General features: G+C 34.5%; 1 protein-coding gene across 1 annotated transcript in view; it reads left to right on the top strand.

Annotated features, from left to right (window-relative positions):
* The window catches only part of Adam9 (ADAM metallopeptidase domain 9), an 85,776-nt gene that overhangs the window by 11,189 nt on the left and 55,713 nt on the right, over window positions 1-18,874 (top strand). The window contains exons 3-11 of the mRNA XM_015501286.2: window positions 618-676; window positions 2,320-2,398; window positions 7,061-7,137; window positions 8,106-8,301; window positions 10,098-10,163; window positions 12,199-12,270; window positions 13,843-14,012; window positions 16,474-16,555; window positions 17,058-17,191. Of these exons, the coding sequence (XP_015356772.1) occupies window positions 618-676; window positions 2,320-2,398; window positions 7,061-7,137; window positions 8,106-8,301; window positions 10,098-10,163; window positions 12,199-12,270; window positions 13,843-14,012; window positions 16,474-16,555; window positions 17,058-17,191 (935 nt within the window). The remainder of the gene's footprint in view (window positions 1-617; window positions 677-2,319; window positions 2,399-7,060; window positions 7,138-8,105; window positions 8,302-10,097; window positions 10,164-12,198; window positions 12,271-13,842; window positions 14,013-16,473; window positions 16,556-17,057; window positions 17,192-18,874) is intronic.

Raw genomic sequence — 18,874 nt, forward strand, 5'->3', positions numbered from 1 at the left:
TGTGGAAGTGGAAGGTTCCTTATCTTAATTCATTGACTCTAAGAAGACTTTAATTGTAAGACATGGCTATATTATTTTGTGTTCCACTAATAAAGACGCAGAAATGTTGCCATTTAGACAGCTGTGACTTTTTATGATGGATTCTCATTCTAGAGGGCAAGTATGTTTTAGAATGATGAAATTAGGTAAGCCATGTAGAGATTTAGTCATAAAAATCAGCATTTCTTTTCAACTTTGAATGATTAAAACTAGGGATAATCTCTTGAACCCAAGAAGTTTATTTCATTTAAACAAAAGGAAGAATTACTTTGTACTGTAGATAATTTATAGATGGATTTAATCCCTGAAGTTATACATGAATTATAAATGAATTTAAGAGAAATTTAGATAAACGTGGGTGTGATTTTCCACAGTCGGTTATTAAAGGGAAGTAGGGATGATCAGATTACATTTTTATTATTTTAGAATAGATATGAAGTTCTATAAATCAAATGCAATTGTACCAAGTTATTTTAATTCAGGAGGGACTTTCCTGTGTCTTATAAATGATGTTTTGTTTAAAAGTAATTTATAAGGTGGTGCTTATTATTTATTTTCCTCCTTCTCTGTGCATTTAGGTATCTTATGTCATTCAGACTCAAGGAAAAGAGCACATTATTCACTTGGAAAGGAACACGTAAGAAATTTAAATTACTTTGACTTTTAAATAATGATTTCTTCTGTAGTATATTAATTTCATTTCCAGGTAGATGTTGTTTAGTAGATACTGAACCTGATTTTGGTAGGTTTAGCCACTTAGGTCACTGCTACACAGTGGTTGGCCTGCTTCTGAAGAAGCACAGGAATTTGTGCTTCGGCTGGGCACTGTGACTTCCAAGAGGAAAGAAGGCTGAGCAAAGTCAAGAAACTCCAATTTGTTGTTTGAAATTCACCACTAGAGGCAGAAGGGGGAAGTGGGGAGAAGGAGAGACTTGAGATGACTGAACAGGGACTGTTTATTGAGAGGACTCAAGATTCTATAGCCTCCTTCCAAGTCCACTCACACAGACTTCAGTAAAGGCAAAGGAGTAGTACACCAGGATGAAGAAAGCTCGCAGTCCGTGAGGAGTGTGAAAACTTGCAGGCATGGCCCCTCTGTGTCCTTTCTCAGTTGCAGGGATATGCTTTGTCTTCAGATTTCCAGCCACTTTAATGTGTGTGACAGCCTAGCACAGGTTTACTGAAAGGGTCTTTATATGCTACGTTAGTCATGTAGCTAAGGTTAGGCTTTGTAACTGATTAAACCGGTTGAAAACCATCAGTTTATCCATGTCTAACCACAATAGATGAGTTGGTTCTAGGTATCTCCAGGAGAGTTTTGAATTTATTTAACTTACTTATTTATATGTTTTTGAGATAGGTTCTCTCTAAGGTGCCCAAGCTGGCCTTGAACTCCTGATCCTTCTGCCACAGTCTCCTGAGTAGCTGGAATTACTGGTGTGCACCATTTAGTCAGGCTTAAGAGTTCTTCATTTTTCTGCAGCTACATCTCCAACCTGAGTTTTGAATTTGAAATGGCACATTATAAATTGTTTTGTTGCACACTGCATCCTGACTTGTCTATAAGGCCTGGGGATAAGCGTATAACTACTCTGGCCCTGCTGGAAAGAACCCTATCCTTACACATGTGGTTTTACTACTGAGCTTCCTTAACATGGAAAGAAGCTTTGAGAATTAGGAATAACTGTTTCCTCCAACAACTGACTACAGAATTTTTCAATCATGCTTAGGAGGTTAAGGCAATGAATGATTCTTGCTTATAAATAGAACTTTAATTTTTTTTTTTTTTTTTTAGTTGTAGTTGGACACAATAACTTTATTTATTTATTTATTTTATGTGGTGCCGAGAATCAAACCCAGCCCCTCACACATGCTAGGCGAGGTCTACCACTCAGCCACCACCCCAGTCTTATATATAAAACTTTTAAAAGAGAGTATAAAAATATTTATTTTCTCCTACAAATATGATGTAAGTTATTCTTTTCCTGTGAGTTGTATCAGAAAATTTTAAGGACTTTTAAAAATATTTTGTTTATTTTTTGCAACCAGAATTTCATGCCAATAGAACAAATTGTAGCTTAACATTACTTTTGTGTAAGTAACACGTACTATTTTAGATGCAAGTCTGTTTATGACCTTTTAGTTTTATGGTAGTACATTTCAGGTAAATTTTTTAAATTTATTTTTTCTCCTCTCTTCTGAGTGTAATGCTTTAATCAGTTTGTTCTTAGTTGTTGATAGTTAAAGTAAACTTAAATGGTGTGTTTACTCTTTTTCCAGAGACCTTTTGTCTAAAGATTTTGTAGTTTATTCCTACAATGAGGAAGGGACTCTGATCTCTGACTATCCCAATGTACAGGTAATATATTTTTCTCTTGATCCTATAGTAAAATTTAAAAATAATTATAATTTAAAATTGAGTTCTGGGTAAGTAATTGTCACTTCCCACAACCCCATGGGGACACTTTTAATATTATAATAGATGCATGGCCTGGAGGAGATGGGCACATTTATACAGACTAATGGACTTGACAGCCCTCCAGGTTCTTTGTTAAGATTTTTTGTTTTAAAGGCAGGAAAAGAATATATTTAATGGTAATTCTTACTTGTTATGAAGGGGAAAAGTTTGATGTTTTAAAAATATAAGTGATTTATTTTGTTGAAAGTCATTAAAAGCAGATTTCATTCTCTTATTAAACCATTTATTCATCATTAGTGTTTAGTAAAGAAAAACGTTTGTTGTTATATATTATATACATTATATATTTAATAATGTTTAGGTAGGTGTGAAATATGAATTAAAACTTTGATACTTTTTAAAATTTCTGTGTGGTTAGTTTGTTGTTGTCATATTCAAATGTTCAATTATTATTATTATGCTATTATTCAAAAGAGGTGTGGTTCTCTCTGCGTCACATTAGAATACTCTCGGGGACAGAACTGGCCAGGAATACTCAAAATAATTGGCAGATGTTGAACTTGGCTTTGTGTGGTTTTTACTTAGAGCATAAACATTTTTAGTTTGGTTCAGGAAATGTTTTACAGTCCTTTTTTGGTGACTATGTATTTTTTCTTTTGCAGTAATTTTCATGAGACGTCATTGTTTCCTTTAAACATATTATTATTCCCCTGAACTTTGTAATGCTTCGCTAATTGTTTATGTTAGACACTTTTGAAGCATTCTTCAAATAAATAGAAGGCAAAAATCTTTATTTTAGATTAATTATTAGTACTTAAAAAAATGAGGAAATGCTGACTTTGCCCTATCCTTTCTTTGTTTTACTATTTGATTGCTTTATCTTAGTGCACTACTGGTCTATTTATTAGAAAATTAGTAGAGGAGATTAGATTTACATTATAGCATAAACCAGATAAAAAATAGTCCATCCATTTTTTCATCCATCTGAAGATTACTATGGCAGGAGGCCAAAGACCACATAATTTATGCACTTTAGCAAAAGCAATAATCTTAAAAGGCACTTTTTTTTTTTTCTTGTAAGGGTTGCTTGGCATACTTGCTTGAGATATACACTGATTGGACTTAAATTCTGGCTCTGTCACTTCCTGATGAAGTTAATGTCATCACTTTAAATGGAATGCAGTTACTATTTCATAGAATTATTAGGATGCTTGAATGAGTAAGATGAGTAAGATATTTGTAAGATGCTTAGAAAAGGCAGTCTGACATTTTTTTAGCTCAAATATAGTTATTCTTGAAAGAATATGTACTTAAAACTTTTAAAAATAGATTTCAACTATATAGAAACTTACATAAGTTATATTAAAGATTTATAGAATTGTTACATTTTCCTGGGTGTTTGAAAAATATCGATTAAGACAACATAGAGTCTTTTACTTATTTCTTGGTTATTTAATAATGTTTAGGTAAATGTGAAATATGAATTAAAACTTCGATACTGGGTTTAAAAAAAAATTTCAGTGTGGCTAGATTGTCAAATATTATAATGACATATACTTTGCCCATACAATGCAGTTAAAGTAATATTGAGAACATGTACATGCTTTCCTTTACAATTCTGTTGCTTAAGATTGAAATAATTTGTAAAGCTTTTTTTTTTTTCTAGTTTTCATCATTAATGTCCTTCAGAAGACCATTTCTTATAAGAAACAAAAGTTTTAGAAAAGTCACTCAAAATGAGTTGCTGTGTGAAGTGTAAAATTCCCTGTTACTGTGTCTTAGGACTTTGGGGTATCTTGTAAAAAAACCTGTAAATTTTGTTGACTATTTCCCCCAGTTAATTGATGCTCTTTATTTCCTCTGAAGATCCATCCATTGCCCTAGGCTCCCTGGACCTTTACCAGGCTGTTTTTCAATAGTTCTGTGTACCTCTAGCTAACCTTTGCATTTATAGTTTGTGTGTTTCAAAATTGTCTGTGCTACTTGTACCTTTATTGTTATTTTTCAATTTAATTAGATGTTTTGTAAACTTACAAAGTATAATATGTTGTGCTTCTGAGAACTGTAAGAGCTAATGGAAATTTCCCCTCTGCCCTCTGAAGGTTTGCTGGGATATTTTAACAGACAAAGACATTACACAGGAGAAAAGGCATGAAATTTGTTAACATACAAAAGGAAAAGTCACAGCACAGAAGAAAATCACAGGCACATGATTACCCACTAACCCAACATAATTTAAAAACTTATGTAATCTTTTTTTTTTATTTTTATTTTTTAGTTTTAGGTGGACACAATATCTTTATTTTATATTTATTTGGTGCTGAGGATCGAACCCAGTGCCTCGTGCATGCTAGGCAAGCCCTCTACCACTGAGCCACAATCCCAGCCCTTATGTACTCTTTTCTATAGAGGAGGAGGAGTTTGGGGAGTGTTTGGAACTGTAAATGATTTGTTTTAGGGGAATTTGATGGGTTTGGAGAACATAAAATGGCCTAGGACAAAGCCCATTTCGCCCACAGAACAGAATATGGTTTGTCAATGTTTTTTCTGTTGAATGGAAATAGAAAACAGTGATATGTAGCAAAAGTTTGTCCAAGTTTGTTGGACAAATTTTGGTCTTTCTTCCTGAGATTAGTTTAGTCTTCTCTGGTTAATGAAATTTTCATAAGAAGACTGAAGGTAATTGTATTCTTGGGAGATCCTTTTAGGTAGATAAGGGAACTTTACTACAGAACTAAATTGAAAGCTGTGGAAATATTTAATAAGAGCAAGTTATTAAACAAATACCATCAAGTTGATAGGTTAAGGGTTCACCTGCTGGATGTCAGTCAGCTCAGTTCTCTGTGTGTCATGTCAGTGAGCCTGTGCTGTCTCTTGACAGTATTAATACAGATCACTTAGTTGGGTAAGGAGTGGTCTGCCAGGTTTTTATCTGTGAAGTTACTGTTTTTGTCTTTTAAATTAATGTGATGGTTAGATACTTGGAGACTGTAAATATCTTCAAATTTTTTACCTAGTGTTTTCAGTATTTAGTATTTGTCTAAATCAGTTATTAACAGTTGTCAAAATGGTGATTCTCTAATTTCATTAGTGCCTCTGTTGGGGTGCTTTCTCCTGTGAGGAAGTCTTATTTGTTGATATCAATGTGGACTCATGGATTCTTTCTTTCTTTTTTTAATAATATCTTTATTTTGTTTGTTTATTTATTTTATATAGTGCTAAGAATCAAACCCAGTGCCTTACATATGCTTGGTAGGCGCTCTACCACTGAGCCACAACTATAGCCCCAGGGATTCTTTTTTGTCATGAGTGAGATTGAAAATCTTTTTATATATGTAAGAACATTTTTAGATCTTTTGTGAATTGTCTGTTCTTGTATTTTCCCAATTTTCTTTTGGACTTTTAATCTTTTCCTCTCAATATTTAAGAGCTCTTTATATTTAGGAATATTAACTCTTTACCTATCATGTAAGTTTTGAAGATTTTCTTCTAGTGTGTCAGTTGTCTTTTGAGTCTTTTGGTATTTCCTCTTAAGAAGCAGCTTAAAAAATAAATACTCTTTTTATATAAGAAAAATTATCAGTTTTTATCATATCTAGATTTTATGTAATAATTAGAACATCTTTCTCTACACCCAGGTTAAAGAAGAATTCTCTTATTTTTTTGTAGATCCTATGTTTTTATTTGTTATGTTTAGACTCTTGACCATTTAGAATATATTCTTATGAATAGTGTGAATCGTGGATCTAATTTTCTTCCTTTTCAAGTGTCTAACTAATAGACCAAGCCACATTTGTTGAATAGCACATTGTTGCCCCAGTGATTTGAAGAGCTACTTTTATCTTATGAAGTTCTACATGTACTTTGGTCTGTTTAGAGGCTTTTTTTTCTCTTTTGCTGGTTGGTCTCTCTGCTAATGCACCAGGACCATATTGTTCTAATAATTAAGGTCTTGCATATGTCTCAATGTCTGGTAGGACTTTTCTATTTTATTGCTTTTTAATTGTTTAAAAGATGAGAAAAAAATCTCATTAGGTACTAACTACTAAGCAATATTTTTGCATTTCTACTAGTTAATTTCTGGCTCAAAATTTAGGGTAAAGACTCAAGTTTTTGAAGATGGCTGAATTTATAAGTAATAACAGCATAAAAAATATAGAAAGAAAAGAAAATCATCTGATCAAAATACCCTTTTCCCCTTCATGCTGAATGTTTTTTCCCTTGGGCCTTATTAACTTCTCATAAGGTCCTGTCCTGTATTAGATGTCAACTGGCTGGTGCTTCTTGGATTGACTGTGACTTAAATGTTCAACATGACATAACACTGTCCTGTTCTGGTTCTAGGATGAGAGGTCATTGGGGCAGAGTTGTTTGTGCCTGGTATCCTCTGGCATTCTGCCTAGAAATTTGTGTCCCTGGAGGGTGGTGGTAGATAGTCGGCAGATACTCTGAAGAATGCCATGTGATGTTTTGAAATGCCAAGAATATAAATAATTTTTTTCAGTTTTCTGGATGCAAGTAATTTTGTTAGCTCTGCAGTTTCTAGGATGATTTTCGGCTATGTAGCAGTATTTGGAGGTAATATAGTATTTTTTCATTTAGAATCATTGTCATTATCGGGGCTATGTGGAGGGAGTTTATAAGTCATCCGTTGCTCTTAGTGACTGTTTTGGACTCAGGTAAGACATTTTCTGTATTTTTTATCTTTTCTTCTCTGTCTCTAAACCCAGTCATTTTGGGGACTTAACAGAATTAAATTTTACTTTGATGTTACTAAGGTCTTTACAGCTGTGTTTCAGATATTCTTGGCATGTTTATTTAGGAAAATCTTATAGTTGATGATTTTTAATATTTAAATGGAAAATTTCATTTTTCTGAGAACACTAAATAATTTTAGGTATTTAAAATAACATATGCTTTAAATTTTGGTAGTGGTTGGTTTACAAAATTTTTACCTGCATACTCATTGAAGTTTCACAATATCTGAAAAAGAGCTTATTAACATCATATTTAGGTGAGCAAACTGAGGTTCAGAGAAATTGTATGACATACCCAATGAAGCTATAATAATGTTAAAGTTACTTGTATTGAAGACCTGGCCATATGGCACTGTGTTAATTAGTTGCCTTCATGGGTACATGATTGATTGATGTAATAAATATTACTTTTAATTCTCAAACCAGCTATATAAAATGGCTATGATTATTCTCATTTAAGGAACAACATTTACTGAATAGTTATTGTGTGCCAGGGAATATTCTAAGTATTTTATGCATATTAAATAATTTATTTATCTGAACAATACTATGCAGAATGTAAACTGAAGTTAAATGACTTGCTTGGATCCCTCACTAGAAGAAAGCAGATTTGGGTTTGAGCTCTGGTCCTGCAGCTCCAGACCCCTCTTTCTCAGCTGATACTTTGCAGTGCCTTCCATTGTAGAGCAACCATTCAAGAAGGTTAAATAGCTTAAAGGCAGTGATACTAGTAGGCAGCAGTAAAGTCTGTTTAACTCTAAAGCCTCTATTTTTTCCTATCTTGTGGTATCTTTACATGTGTTGAGAATTAGGACTTGAACTTAGGGTTTCTGATGCCTTTTTCTGTGTATTTTTTCTTAAAAATGGCATATGTGTAATGCAACATATAGAGGATTGCTACATTTAGAGAATGCCAGTTATGGGATTGAACCCCTGCACAACAGCTCTCGCTTTGAGCACATGTTATATCGAATGGATGATGTCCACAAAGAGCCTCTGAAATGTGGAGTTTCTAACAAGGATGTAGAGGAGGAAACCACAGAGGATAGAGAGGAAGATCATCCCAGCATGACTCAGCTGCTTCGAGTAAGGAAATATAATTATTCATGACTTGGATTCATATTTTTTAAAAAATCATTTATTTGTTCATTAAATCAGTACTTAAAAGGATGAGCAGTATGTAGTCCCTGCTGCCAAGTTGAGGACAGTTTAGATTCTGTGGGTTTTAGAGATTAGGGTTTAAATTTTAAACAGGAATCATATTTAGTATTGCTGTGTAATAGTCCATTACACTGTCTTTCAGTGGAGGTTTTATGTAGATTGAAATAATGGGAATGGCCATTATTTTATTTATTTTTGAGAGAGAGAGAGAGAGAGAGAGAGAGAGAGAGAGAGAGAGAGAGAGAAATTTTTTTAAATATTTATTTTTTAGTTTTTGGTGGACACAACATCTTTGTTTGTATGTGGTGCTGAGGATCGAACCTGGGCCGCACGCATGCTAGGCGAGCACGCTACCGCTTGAGCCACATCCCCAGCCCAGGAATGGCCATTATTGATCCATGGAGAAACACACATACACATACACATACACACAACCCCCCCCCACACACACACACACGGGTGGGGGAGCATGCAGGAGAGAGAGATTTGGCTTTAGCATACTAATCACTTCAGATGGCTTTCAAGGCTGCTTATATTCCCAGTTGTGACACTTGAAGACTCTTTGATATGAGTCACTTGGACTGAACTGGTTCTAGGATGGGATTAACTTCAGCTTTAGGGATTATACCTTTTTACATGTGAGATGGTGTTGCTGTTTTGGAAGAGGCCTTTTTTTTTTTTCCTTTTCTTTTTGTTTAGGCATATAGGGACTCTATGTGTTGCCCAGGCTCAAACTCCTAGGTTTAGGTCATCTTCCTATGCATACCACTATGTCCAGTTTAGAGCCTAATTTTAGTTATTAAGACTAGTTTATGGCATTGCCTCTCCTGCCATCCACTCTTTTGACTTTTGGACTATTTTTTTTTTTTTGTAATTGAAACATTGAAAGACACATTTTTGCTTATTCTATTCTGTAAAGTGACAAAACTAATTTTGTTGTTGTTGTTGTTATTGGGGATTGAACTCAGAGGCACTTGACCACTGAGCCACATCCCCTGCCCTCAGTGAGACAGGGTCTCATTGAGTTGCTTAGTGCCTCATTGTTGCTGAGGCTGGCTTTGAACTTGTGATCTTCCTGTCTTATTCTCCCAAGCTGCTGTGATTAAAGGCACACACCACCATGCCTGGTAAATCTAGTTATTTTTTAAAGTGGTAGTGTGTGCCCCAGCTTCTGCTTTTAAATTTTAGTAGACATTCTTTCATTTTGGTAATGGGTTTTCTCTTTAAAGTGTTTGTGTGTATGTAGTTTTGATTTTAAAAATCATTCTTTAAAATATCTGCTTCATGAATAACTCATTTTATCTTTAGCTGGAGTTTTTCCCTCAGATCAATACAGATAGCAGATAACATTTTTTTTTTTAATTGTGTTTTAATTCAACATGGTGGTGCAGGCTTGTAATCCTAGTGACTTGGAGGCTGAAACAGGAGGATTGCAAGTTTGAGGCTAGCCTTATCAAGTTAGCAAGTCCCTGTCTCAAAATAAAAAAGAACTTGGGATGGAGCTCTGAGTCCTCGGTCCTGCAAAAAAACAAAAACAAAAATGAAAACCAGTAAAAACCCAAAACATATCTTTTGCTTTATTGATCTAAAATACATTAAGTAAAGTTTAACAATACTCTTAGCAGACATGAAATACGTGATTAGAGTATGATCTTTACATAGAAAAAATGTGTAGTCTGATACTTTTTATTTTGCCCTTATGATGTTCGTGTTTTCAACAGAGAAGGAGAGCTGTCCTGCCACAGACCCGATATGTGGAGCTGTTCATTGTTGTAGACAAGGAAAGGGTAAGGATGGCAACAGTTTTTCTTCTTTTTTATGAAAAGCACACGAGAAGTGGGCATTCCATGAAGGAAATATAAACTGTGACATATGTTTGTATTGATTTTTCTTAAATAAGTATTTAGAAAGTAAAATGCTTTTTTTCTTTAAACCTTAATACCACAATATACCACTAGAAGCTGAAGTAGCAGATGAGACCACTTTTGACTTAATTTTTTACTAGCGATTCCCCGCATCTGCCTGCCCTGTTCTTTTTGTTAAAATCATTTTTATTAGTGCATTATAGTTATACATAATATAGGGGTTCATTTTTATATTGTTATACATGCATGGAATATAATTTTCTCCATTTTATTACCTAGTCTTTCCTCTCTCCTTCTCCTCTTCCCTCTCCTGGTCTCCTTCATCTCCTCTACGGGTCTTTTTTCTATTTATTTATTGCTTTGTAATTGGTGCTTTATAGATACATAAAGGTAGAATTAACTGTGCTGTTTTCATATGTGTATGTAGCGTAATTTGTTTAATTCCATTCTGCAATTCCTCCCTTTGTCTGTCCCTTCTTCCTCTTCCTCTGTCGACTCCCTGATGTCCCTTCTATTTCATGGGATCCATCACCCCCTTTCTTATTTTGCTTCTGAATATAGTGAACACACTGTCCTCATGACTGAGTCTTATTTTGCTTAGCATGATGTTAATTTACCAGTAAATGCCATAATTTCATTCCTCTTTATCATCCCTCTTCTTTCTAGTGATTTGCTTATGCTGCATTTCTTGAATGAAACTGTGCTATCGGGGGCTTGAGAACTTTTCAGATTACTTTAATAGACTGTGGCTTAAACTAACTTAGTCAGGTGACTAATAAAATTGCTTTGCTTTCTAGAATTTCAGTTAACCTATAATTCACTTTAAGAGTAGAAGACTTCCAGGGCTTGGCATGCTTTAGTAAGGAAACAGTATTGATTTCAAAGTACAGGACAATACTAGGGCATTTTCCTTGTTTTTACTTAAGAAACTGAACTAATTGTTTTATTTAACTGAGAGAAGTAATGTGTCCTTTCCAACATATATAAGATATATATGATTATTAAATAGAGCTGCTATATAACTTAAAATATAGATTATTTGAAATGTTTTGGCTGACATTTATTTCTAATTTTGTTGTTACATTAATAGTTATTTTTGGAATCTTTATATGACTGGCAGTTCTTTTCTTGTAAGCTGCAGGGGTAGGCTTGAGGATTTTTATGGTTTAAAAAACGCTTTATTGTTGTAGGTAGGAAAAAATAAGCCCTAGTGATTAAGAGATGGAAGCTTGCTCACATTCGTTTAGTATAGGTTTATTACCTGCAAACAGTGGGAAGAAAAGCATAGAGAATGTAAGTTAGTGTGAACTGTGCCCCAAATGATGGGTAAAATGTTTCTGTAGAATGTTTTGGGCAAAACACACAAAGAGAAATTTAAAAGTATTTTTCTTTATTGCTGTCTCCAGATAGATTTGTTTTATATGTATAGAAAATGGTTCAAAATAAAAATGGAACCATTTCCACAAAGCCCTATTAAAGTTATTAAAACTTTTGTTCTTTTTTAGGAGAATTGTGATAAATTGCTTAACTGATAAAATCATATATTTTGATTTTAAGGCCTTTATCATAGAGCAAAGTCATAAACTTTTTAAAATTTTCTTTTGGTTAGTAAGTTGGTTGTATAAAATAATGTTAAAATAGACATTTGGATAGAACCACCTCCTATAGAAAAGAATCAGTTATATGATTTATTAGACTTATACTAGTTATACTAATTAGAAGAAAGGAAAACTTTGGTATATTTTCATTAGTATCATTGTACTTGTTTTTCTTTTATTTCTATTTATCACTAAAGTGTACACTTTAGATGTATTAATTTGAAATGTTGGAAAATGTCTTAATGCCTTAGTTTTAGTTTAGAGAAAATATTTGGATTCTTCATTGTAACAGGTTAAAGACATTTTCATTCTTAAGTTACTTAGGTGATAATGACAATGATTTTCCTTTGCTTTTCCAGTATGACATGATGGGGAAAAATCAGACTGCTGTGAGAGAAGAGATGATTCGTTTAGCAAACTACTTGGATAGTGTAAGTTGTCTTTTCTGTCAACTAGGATTATTCTGTCCTGCCCTTTCATGGTCTCAGCAGAATTTAAAATCTCATTTTGAGCTTTGATTATCATAGGCCTAAATGAATCTGCTTTCTAGTTTATTCTGTATTTTTCAAGGTCTCAAAGAAAAGTTTAAGTGTAGAAAAGACTTTGAGAGGTCTGGAGTTGTGGCTCAGCGGTAGAGTGCTCACCTAGCACGTGTGAAGCCCTGGGTTCTATCATCAGCACCATATAAAAATAAATAAATAAAACATAGATATTGTGTCCAACTAAGAAATAAATATAAAATAGAAAAGAAAAGACTTTGAGAAGAGCCAGAGATTTCAGATTAGCATTTGACTTACCTTCAGAGTAGATTGGCTAAAGTACTTTTTTTATATAAAGAGATCTTTGAATTTTTGTTGACAGAATCTTATTTGAATAAGTCTGCTTCCTACCTTGAAACTGTGACATATGCCAATGTTTACTTTGTGCATGTGTGTAATTTGGAGTTCACTAAAGAATTAGATATATATTCTTATAGGATAATTTTGTTTGTAAGGCATTCATTCCCCTGATACAACAATGATGATGGTGATGATCATAATGATATCATTCTGTTAGGTGTTAACAATGTGTTATAATCTAAGTGCATTATATTTATTAATCATTTAATTTTCACAGAATCTCTATGAAATAGTTATGAGTTCTAGAATCCTTGATCTGTAAACTTTGGGGTCCCTGTGATTAGAATTTTAGGTAAGCATTTAGAAAGGTATTATGGTTTACTGTGTATTACATAATACCTCCAACATGATCTTGGGATAGTACCTTTTGATCAATTTCATTGATATTTCTGCAGTGAAATGTATGAATTATGTTAAGTGTTATGTGAATCAGTTTTTCATTACTATAACAAAATACTATGATAATCAACTTATAAAGAGAAAAGTTTTGTTTTATAGTTTTAGAAGTTTAAGACTGTGATTAGTTGACCCTGTTGTTTTGGACCTGTAGCAAGGTGGTACACCATGGTGGGAGCCTGTGGCAGAGCAAAACTGTTCACCTCATGTTCAAGAAGCAAAAGAGAGGAAGAGGAAGGGTCTGGGTTTCCACAGTCCCCTCTGAGGAAATGTCCCCATTCACTTGAAGACCTCCCACTAGGCCCCACATCTTAAGGTTTCTATACCTCCCAATATAGAGGAGATGTGGACTTTACCACATAGGTCTTTGGGGAACATTCAAGATCCAAATAATAGCAGTGGGATAAACACAGACCATGAATAGGATTGCATTACTTTGGGGCAAGTTTTAGAACCAAATTTACCAAAAACTTAATTTCCAGAGTTTGTCAGATGTTAAAATGGGAGATAAAAAGGACTTTGAATCTTTGTAACCTACCATTTTATAGGTAATGAAACAGATTCTTGAGAGGTTAGAGTCTCATTGTACTGAAAGACTTTTTCTTTTGGAGGGAAGAAGTCTAATTTTTAATTTAAGTAGTTTTGTTACTATAGTTAAAAGCTTTTCATCATATTCTTTAATGTATTTTATTTCTCTTTTCTTCACAGATGTATATTATGTTAAATATTCGAATTGTGTTAGTTGGACTGGAGATTTGGACAAATGGAAACTTGATTAATATAATTGGAGGAGCTGGTGATGTGTTGGGGAACTTTGTACAGTGGCGGGAAAAGTTTCTTATAACACGTCGGAGACATGACAGTGCACAGTTAGTGCTGTAAGTGATTTTTTTAAAAAAGTGCTATGAACAATCATTTTTGCTTATTTTCTTATATTTCTTACCTATGTTTTTCTTTTTCTTTTTTGGGGGTTCTGGGGATTAAACTCAGGGGCACTCAACTACTGAGCCACATATCCTCAGCCCTTTTTTTGTATTTTGTTTAGAGACAGGACCTCACTGAATTTGTATTTTTCTTTCCTGTATTTTCTTACCACCACCCGCTCTCCAATTGCCCACCACCCTTTTAATTTTTTTTTTCCCTAGTGCTGGGAATTGAACCCAGGGCCTCACACATACTAGGCCCTACTTTCTTATTTTGTTTTCTAATTGCTTTTTGTGAAATAAAAAAATTACATGGAAAGAAAAAATTTGGATATCTTGCTTGTCAGACAGTTTGTTTTCACACTCTTAGAACAGAATTTAAAGATTATTTTAATTTGAGCTCTCGCGATCTTAACTCAGTTTTTCAAAGGTGTGCTTTCTATCTTTCTTTTGTTTTTGCTTACTTTTGGAATTATTTGGTTGGGTACAAATTATAGGCATGGAATCTTTCTCCTTCACAGATTTGAAGGCACTGTAGCACTGTTCTGTAATCTTTTGATTTCCATTATTATTATTATTATTTATTTATTTTTCTATTTTTATTTATTTATTTTTTGAGTACTGGGGATTGAACTCAGGAGCACTTGGCCACTGAGCCACATCTCTAGCCCTATTTTGTATTTTATTTAGAGACAGGGTCTCACTGAGTTGCTTAGTGCCTCACTTTTGCTGAGGCTGGCTTTGAACTCAGGATCCTCCTGCCATAGCCTCCCAAGCCACTGGGATTACAGGTGTGTGCCACGGTGCCTGGCTTTTAGTATTATTCTTAAGATTCCTAAAATCATTCTGATTTCTGTTCCTTTATTGTGGCCTATGTTTTTTCATTATCACTGGAAAACTTGTGGGATCTTCTCTTGGTTCCCAGACTTATGAGTTTTCTTGATGATGTATTTGGTATAGATGTTTTATCACTTATTGCACTGTGTTCTCAGTGAGTAATTTCAATGTGAAATCAAAGTCCTTTGGTTTTTGGAATTTTTATTGAATTATTTTATAGATTATTTCATCCTTTTATTTTTATTTTTTGTTTCTCCTGGGATCCCTTTTCTTCTGGGATCCCTTGGCTATTGGTTTTCGTGTCCTGGTACTTCTTCCCCCGCCCCCTCAACATGTTGTGATTTAAAAGCTTTTTTTTTTGCGGGGCAGGGGACAGTGCTGGAGTTCTGAGTATCTCATGCATGCTGGGCAAGCACTCTACCAGTGAGCTATATCCCCAGCCCAATTTAATGACTTTTATAGCCCCATAATCATAAAAGCTTGGTCCTGACCTTTTTATTAATTTTCAGTAAAATGCACATGCCACCTATCTCATCCCAGTGACAGTGCCATGTGTTTTACAAAAGACCAAAAGGAGCAGGCGTCAAGTGTACCCACTGCCCTGCCCAACCACACTGTTTGATCAGTGTCTGTCCTATTGTAGATGCTTGATGATGTTTAATGAGCCTTGGTTGTTTGTGGTTAAGAATGGAGTTGTAAAAGCTTTTTGGAAGCTTTGAGCATATGAGTGAGTCTTAGGGACTATGAGGTTCGCTATAAGGTGATCAGGCTGGAATTTTCCTTGACTGTAGCTCTGATTATTTTTTCTGGGTTGGTCTGATGCCCCAGAAAAGGATTTATTGATTTATTTAAAAAATATTTATTGGGTGTATACCACAGTGACCAAAACAGATAAAAATTCCTACTCTCATGGATTCCGTATTCTGGTGGAAGAAGTTTGAATAAATGAGACAAATAAGTGTATATAGTTTGTTAAATAGTGCTAAGCAGTGTGGAAAAGTAAAACATGGAGGGTAGATATAAAAGTAGGAGTGGGGGTGGTATTTGAGGTAACATGGCCAGGGCAAGGTTCTTTGAGGTGACTTTTGAGTGAAGACGTAGAGGAGGTGAAGGAATGAGAGAGGGGTACAGAGTTCCAGGAAGCATGTTGGGCATGCTTGAAGAACAGTGTGGAGACCATGTGACTCTTTCCCTGTTCGCTGTGCTCAATGCCTGTAGCCTCTCTTGTGAATACATTCATTGGGTTTGTTATCTTTCCTCACTAAAATATGTTGTATAAATAAATGTAGTATGTTTTTAGAAAGGTTTTCATCCATAAGGTAAAAATCCCTAAAGCCAAAAACTTTTCTTGGTATCTTTATCTGTTTGGAAAAAAAAGTTCTTTGAAATATTAATCTCATTTTCTGATAATATAAAGGAAAGAAGACCGCTATTTTTTGATTTTAAAAATTATTTATCATTGCCATTTTTCTCTCAGTTTTTGTAGGTGTTGCCAATCCAGTTAAGATCCCCCATAGAAATAGGAGTAATGCGTTCCTTTTTCCCAAGTACATTTTGTAACTTTTACTTTTTCATTTAGAAAGAAAGGATTTGGTGGGACTGCAGGAATGGCATTTGTGGGAACAGTGTGTTCAAGGAGCCACGCGGGCGGGATTAATGTGGTATGTTGTTCTTGATGTTTACCGTTGGAATCTGCATTAGGGCAGTATCAAGCATTTATTAACTCTGTGCTTGTCTCCTAGTCCTTAAAACAACATTTTGGATATTATGAAGAACACAGTAGAAGTGGCAGGTGTGTTCTTTCCCTAGAGACCAGAACAAATTTTCTAGTAATTTTTATGTTTATTGGCATGTTTTATGAATGAAGAAACAGGGTCCATTTGTGATAAACTAAATGAGAATTTTCAATTTACTTTCCCATAAACCACCATGAATAATCTATTGGTATTCAAGTAAATGACCTGTTGCTTAAAGGATCCAGCCTCATGATTAGTATGTGAGTCATACTAGTTCTTACTAGACTATAGTGTATAAAGATTGTTATTATATGCCTGATTTATCATGTAGGCTGTCAACATTGTAGAGAATAAATTTCCTTTTGTGAAAAAAAAAACATATCTTATTTATTAGAAACCTGATTAATACCTTGTTATGTTTGAACAGTTTGGGCAAATTACTGTGGAGACCTTTGCATCCATTGTTGCTCATGAGTTGGGTCATAACCTTGGAATGAATCATGATGACGGGAGAGATTGTTTCTGTGGAGCTAAGAGCTGCATCATGAACTCAGGGGCCTCGTGAGTAGCTGAGTTTCTTCTTCTTAATATGGTGTTTTAGATCAGTGTTTCTTAACTCTGAGGGATACTTATGCCTATGTTGTAAAAACCAGGAAAAGTCGTTTCTGATTTCCTCAAATACATCAGTGAGAAGCCTATTTTCTAATTAAATAATCCCAGAGAACTTTCATAAGGGAACATGTAGATAGGCATAGATATGTAATTACACTGTTCTGTAAACCAGTAGAGAGACCAGTAGAACATACAAAACTTTACTGCTAGATTCATTATAGATTGAAGAACTATATGAAAAAATTCTTCACAAACCCTCTTTTGAGGAAGTGCTGCATTTTCACTTCAAGCAAAAGAAGAAATCCTGACACATTCCTATTACTACCCCTTGTTTTATAGAGATAAAAGAAGGATATAATTCAGAGAGGAGGAGAAGAAAGATTAGTAAACATTTATTGAATTCTTTTTTAGATACTTGTGGGTACTTAAATGGTATCAACTTACTTATTGCTTAGTCTAATGAGGTGTGGATACTTTGTCCATTTATAGGTGAAAAATGAGGTCACACATCCAAATTCCTGACTGGGATTTGAACTCAGGAAGTCTGGGTCCAGAGCTGATGATCTCGTCTTTTAACTAGTTTCAAAAATCTTTACAATTGAGGGTTCAGAGGTGACTGGGTTTCTTTCTGCCACTCTTCATTATGGGGCAGTCGTTCTAAATAGAGCTGCACTAAGCCACAGTGCATATGTGGATTAGAAGCTGAGCCTGACTGAAAATTAGGTATGAAAGGAGGTCATCTTTAACAGCCACAGCTGAGGATTTCATATGGGAAATATCAGTGGCCCCAGGTGCTCACTTCCCTCCTCGACTTCCTGAAGTACAGACAGAGTAATAAAAAATCTGCTAGTTAGTTATTTAGCTAAAGGTCTGAGAGTACAGTTCTAGTCACATGGTGGTCTAATGGGATTCACAGTTTTTGAGTAAATACTAGACTTAAAATGAGATATGGAAGAATTAAATTGTGCTTGTGAAAAGTGATCCTCTGGTAAAAAAATATACAAAAGTCATCAGTTTATAAAAGAGTTCCCATAAAAAAGGAAGTAAATTAAGCATTTGCTTTGTTTGGCAGTGATGATGAGGAAGACACCAACTCAGGGAGATGAAAAATGAGTAATGAGCAAGATAAGACAAGAAATTAAAGTGTAAAATAGAACATTCAGAGTGCTAAGGAGGGAATGTTATGAAACTTTAGTAATGGAATTTAAAGTGGTATAAGAAGGAATGGGGAGTGAACTCAGACTTTATTCATTCACTTATCATATATTTATTGAGCACTACAATGTACCAGACTTTATTTTAGGTACTTGGAATATTTCAGTAAGTTAGATAAGACTTGCCCTTCACAGAATTGGCATTTAGTAGAGAAGACGAACTATCAACATAATAAATAAATTAATAATATAGAATGTTAGAAGGTGTAAGTAAGTGCTCTGGGAATAAAATAGAGCAGATTTGGGGGGTTGGGGTGGTATGGTGCTGGCACTGGTTACAGGAGTAGGCCTCATTCTTTTACTATAGTCTGGTTAAGCTAGATGTGAATAATAGAAATCCCACCAAGTACCTGTAGTCCCAGCTCCGTGGGTGGTAAGAATTTTGTCTCAAACAAAACAAAATACCCTCCAAAGCCCC

Source organism: Marmota marmota, unplaced genomic scaffold, assembly GCF_001458135.2.
Source record: "Marmota marmota marmota unplaced genomic scaffold, marMar, whole genome shotgun sequence".
NCBI classification, from domain to species: Eukaryota; Metazoa; Chordata; class Mammalia; order Rodentia; family Sciuridae; genus Marmota; species Marmota marmota.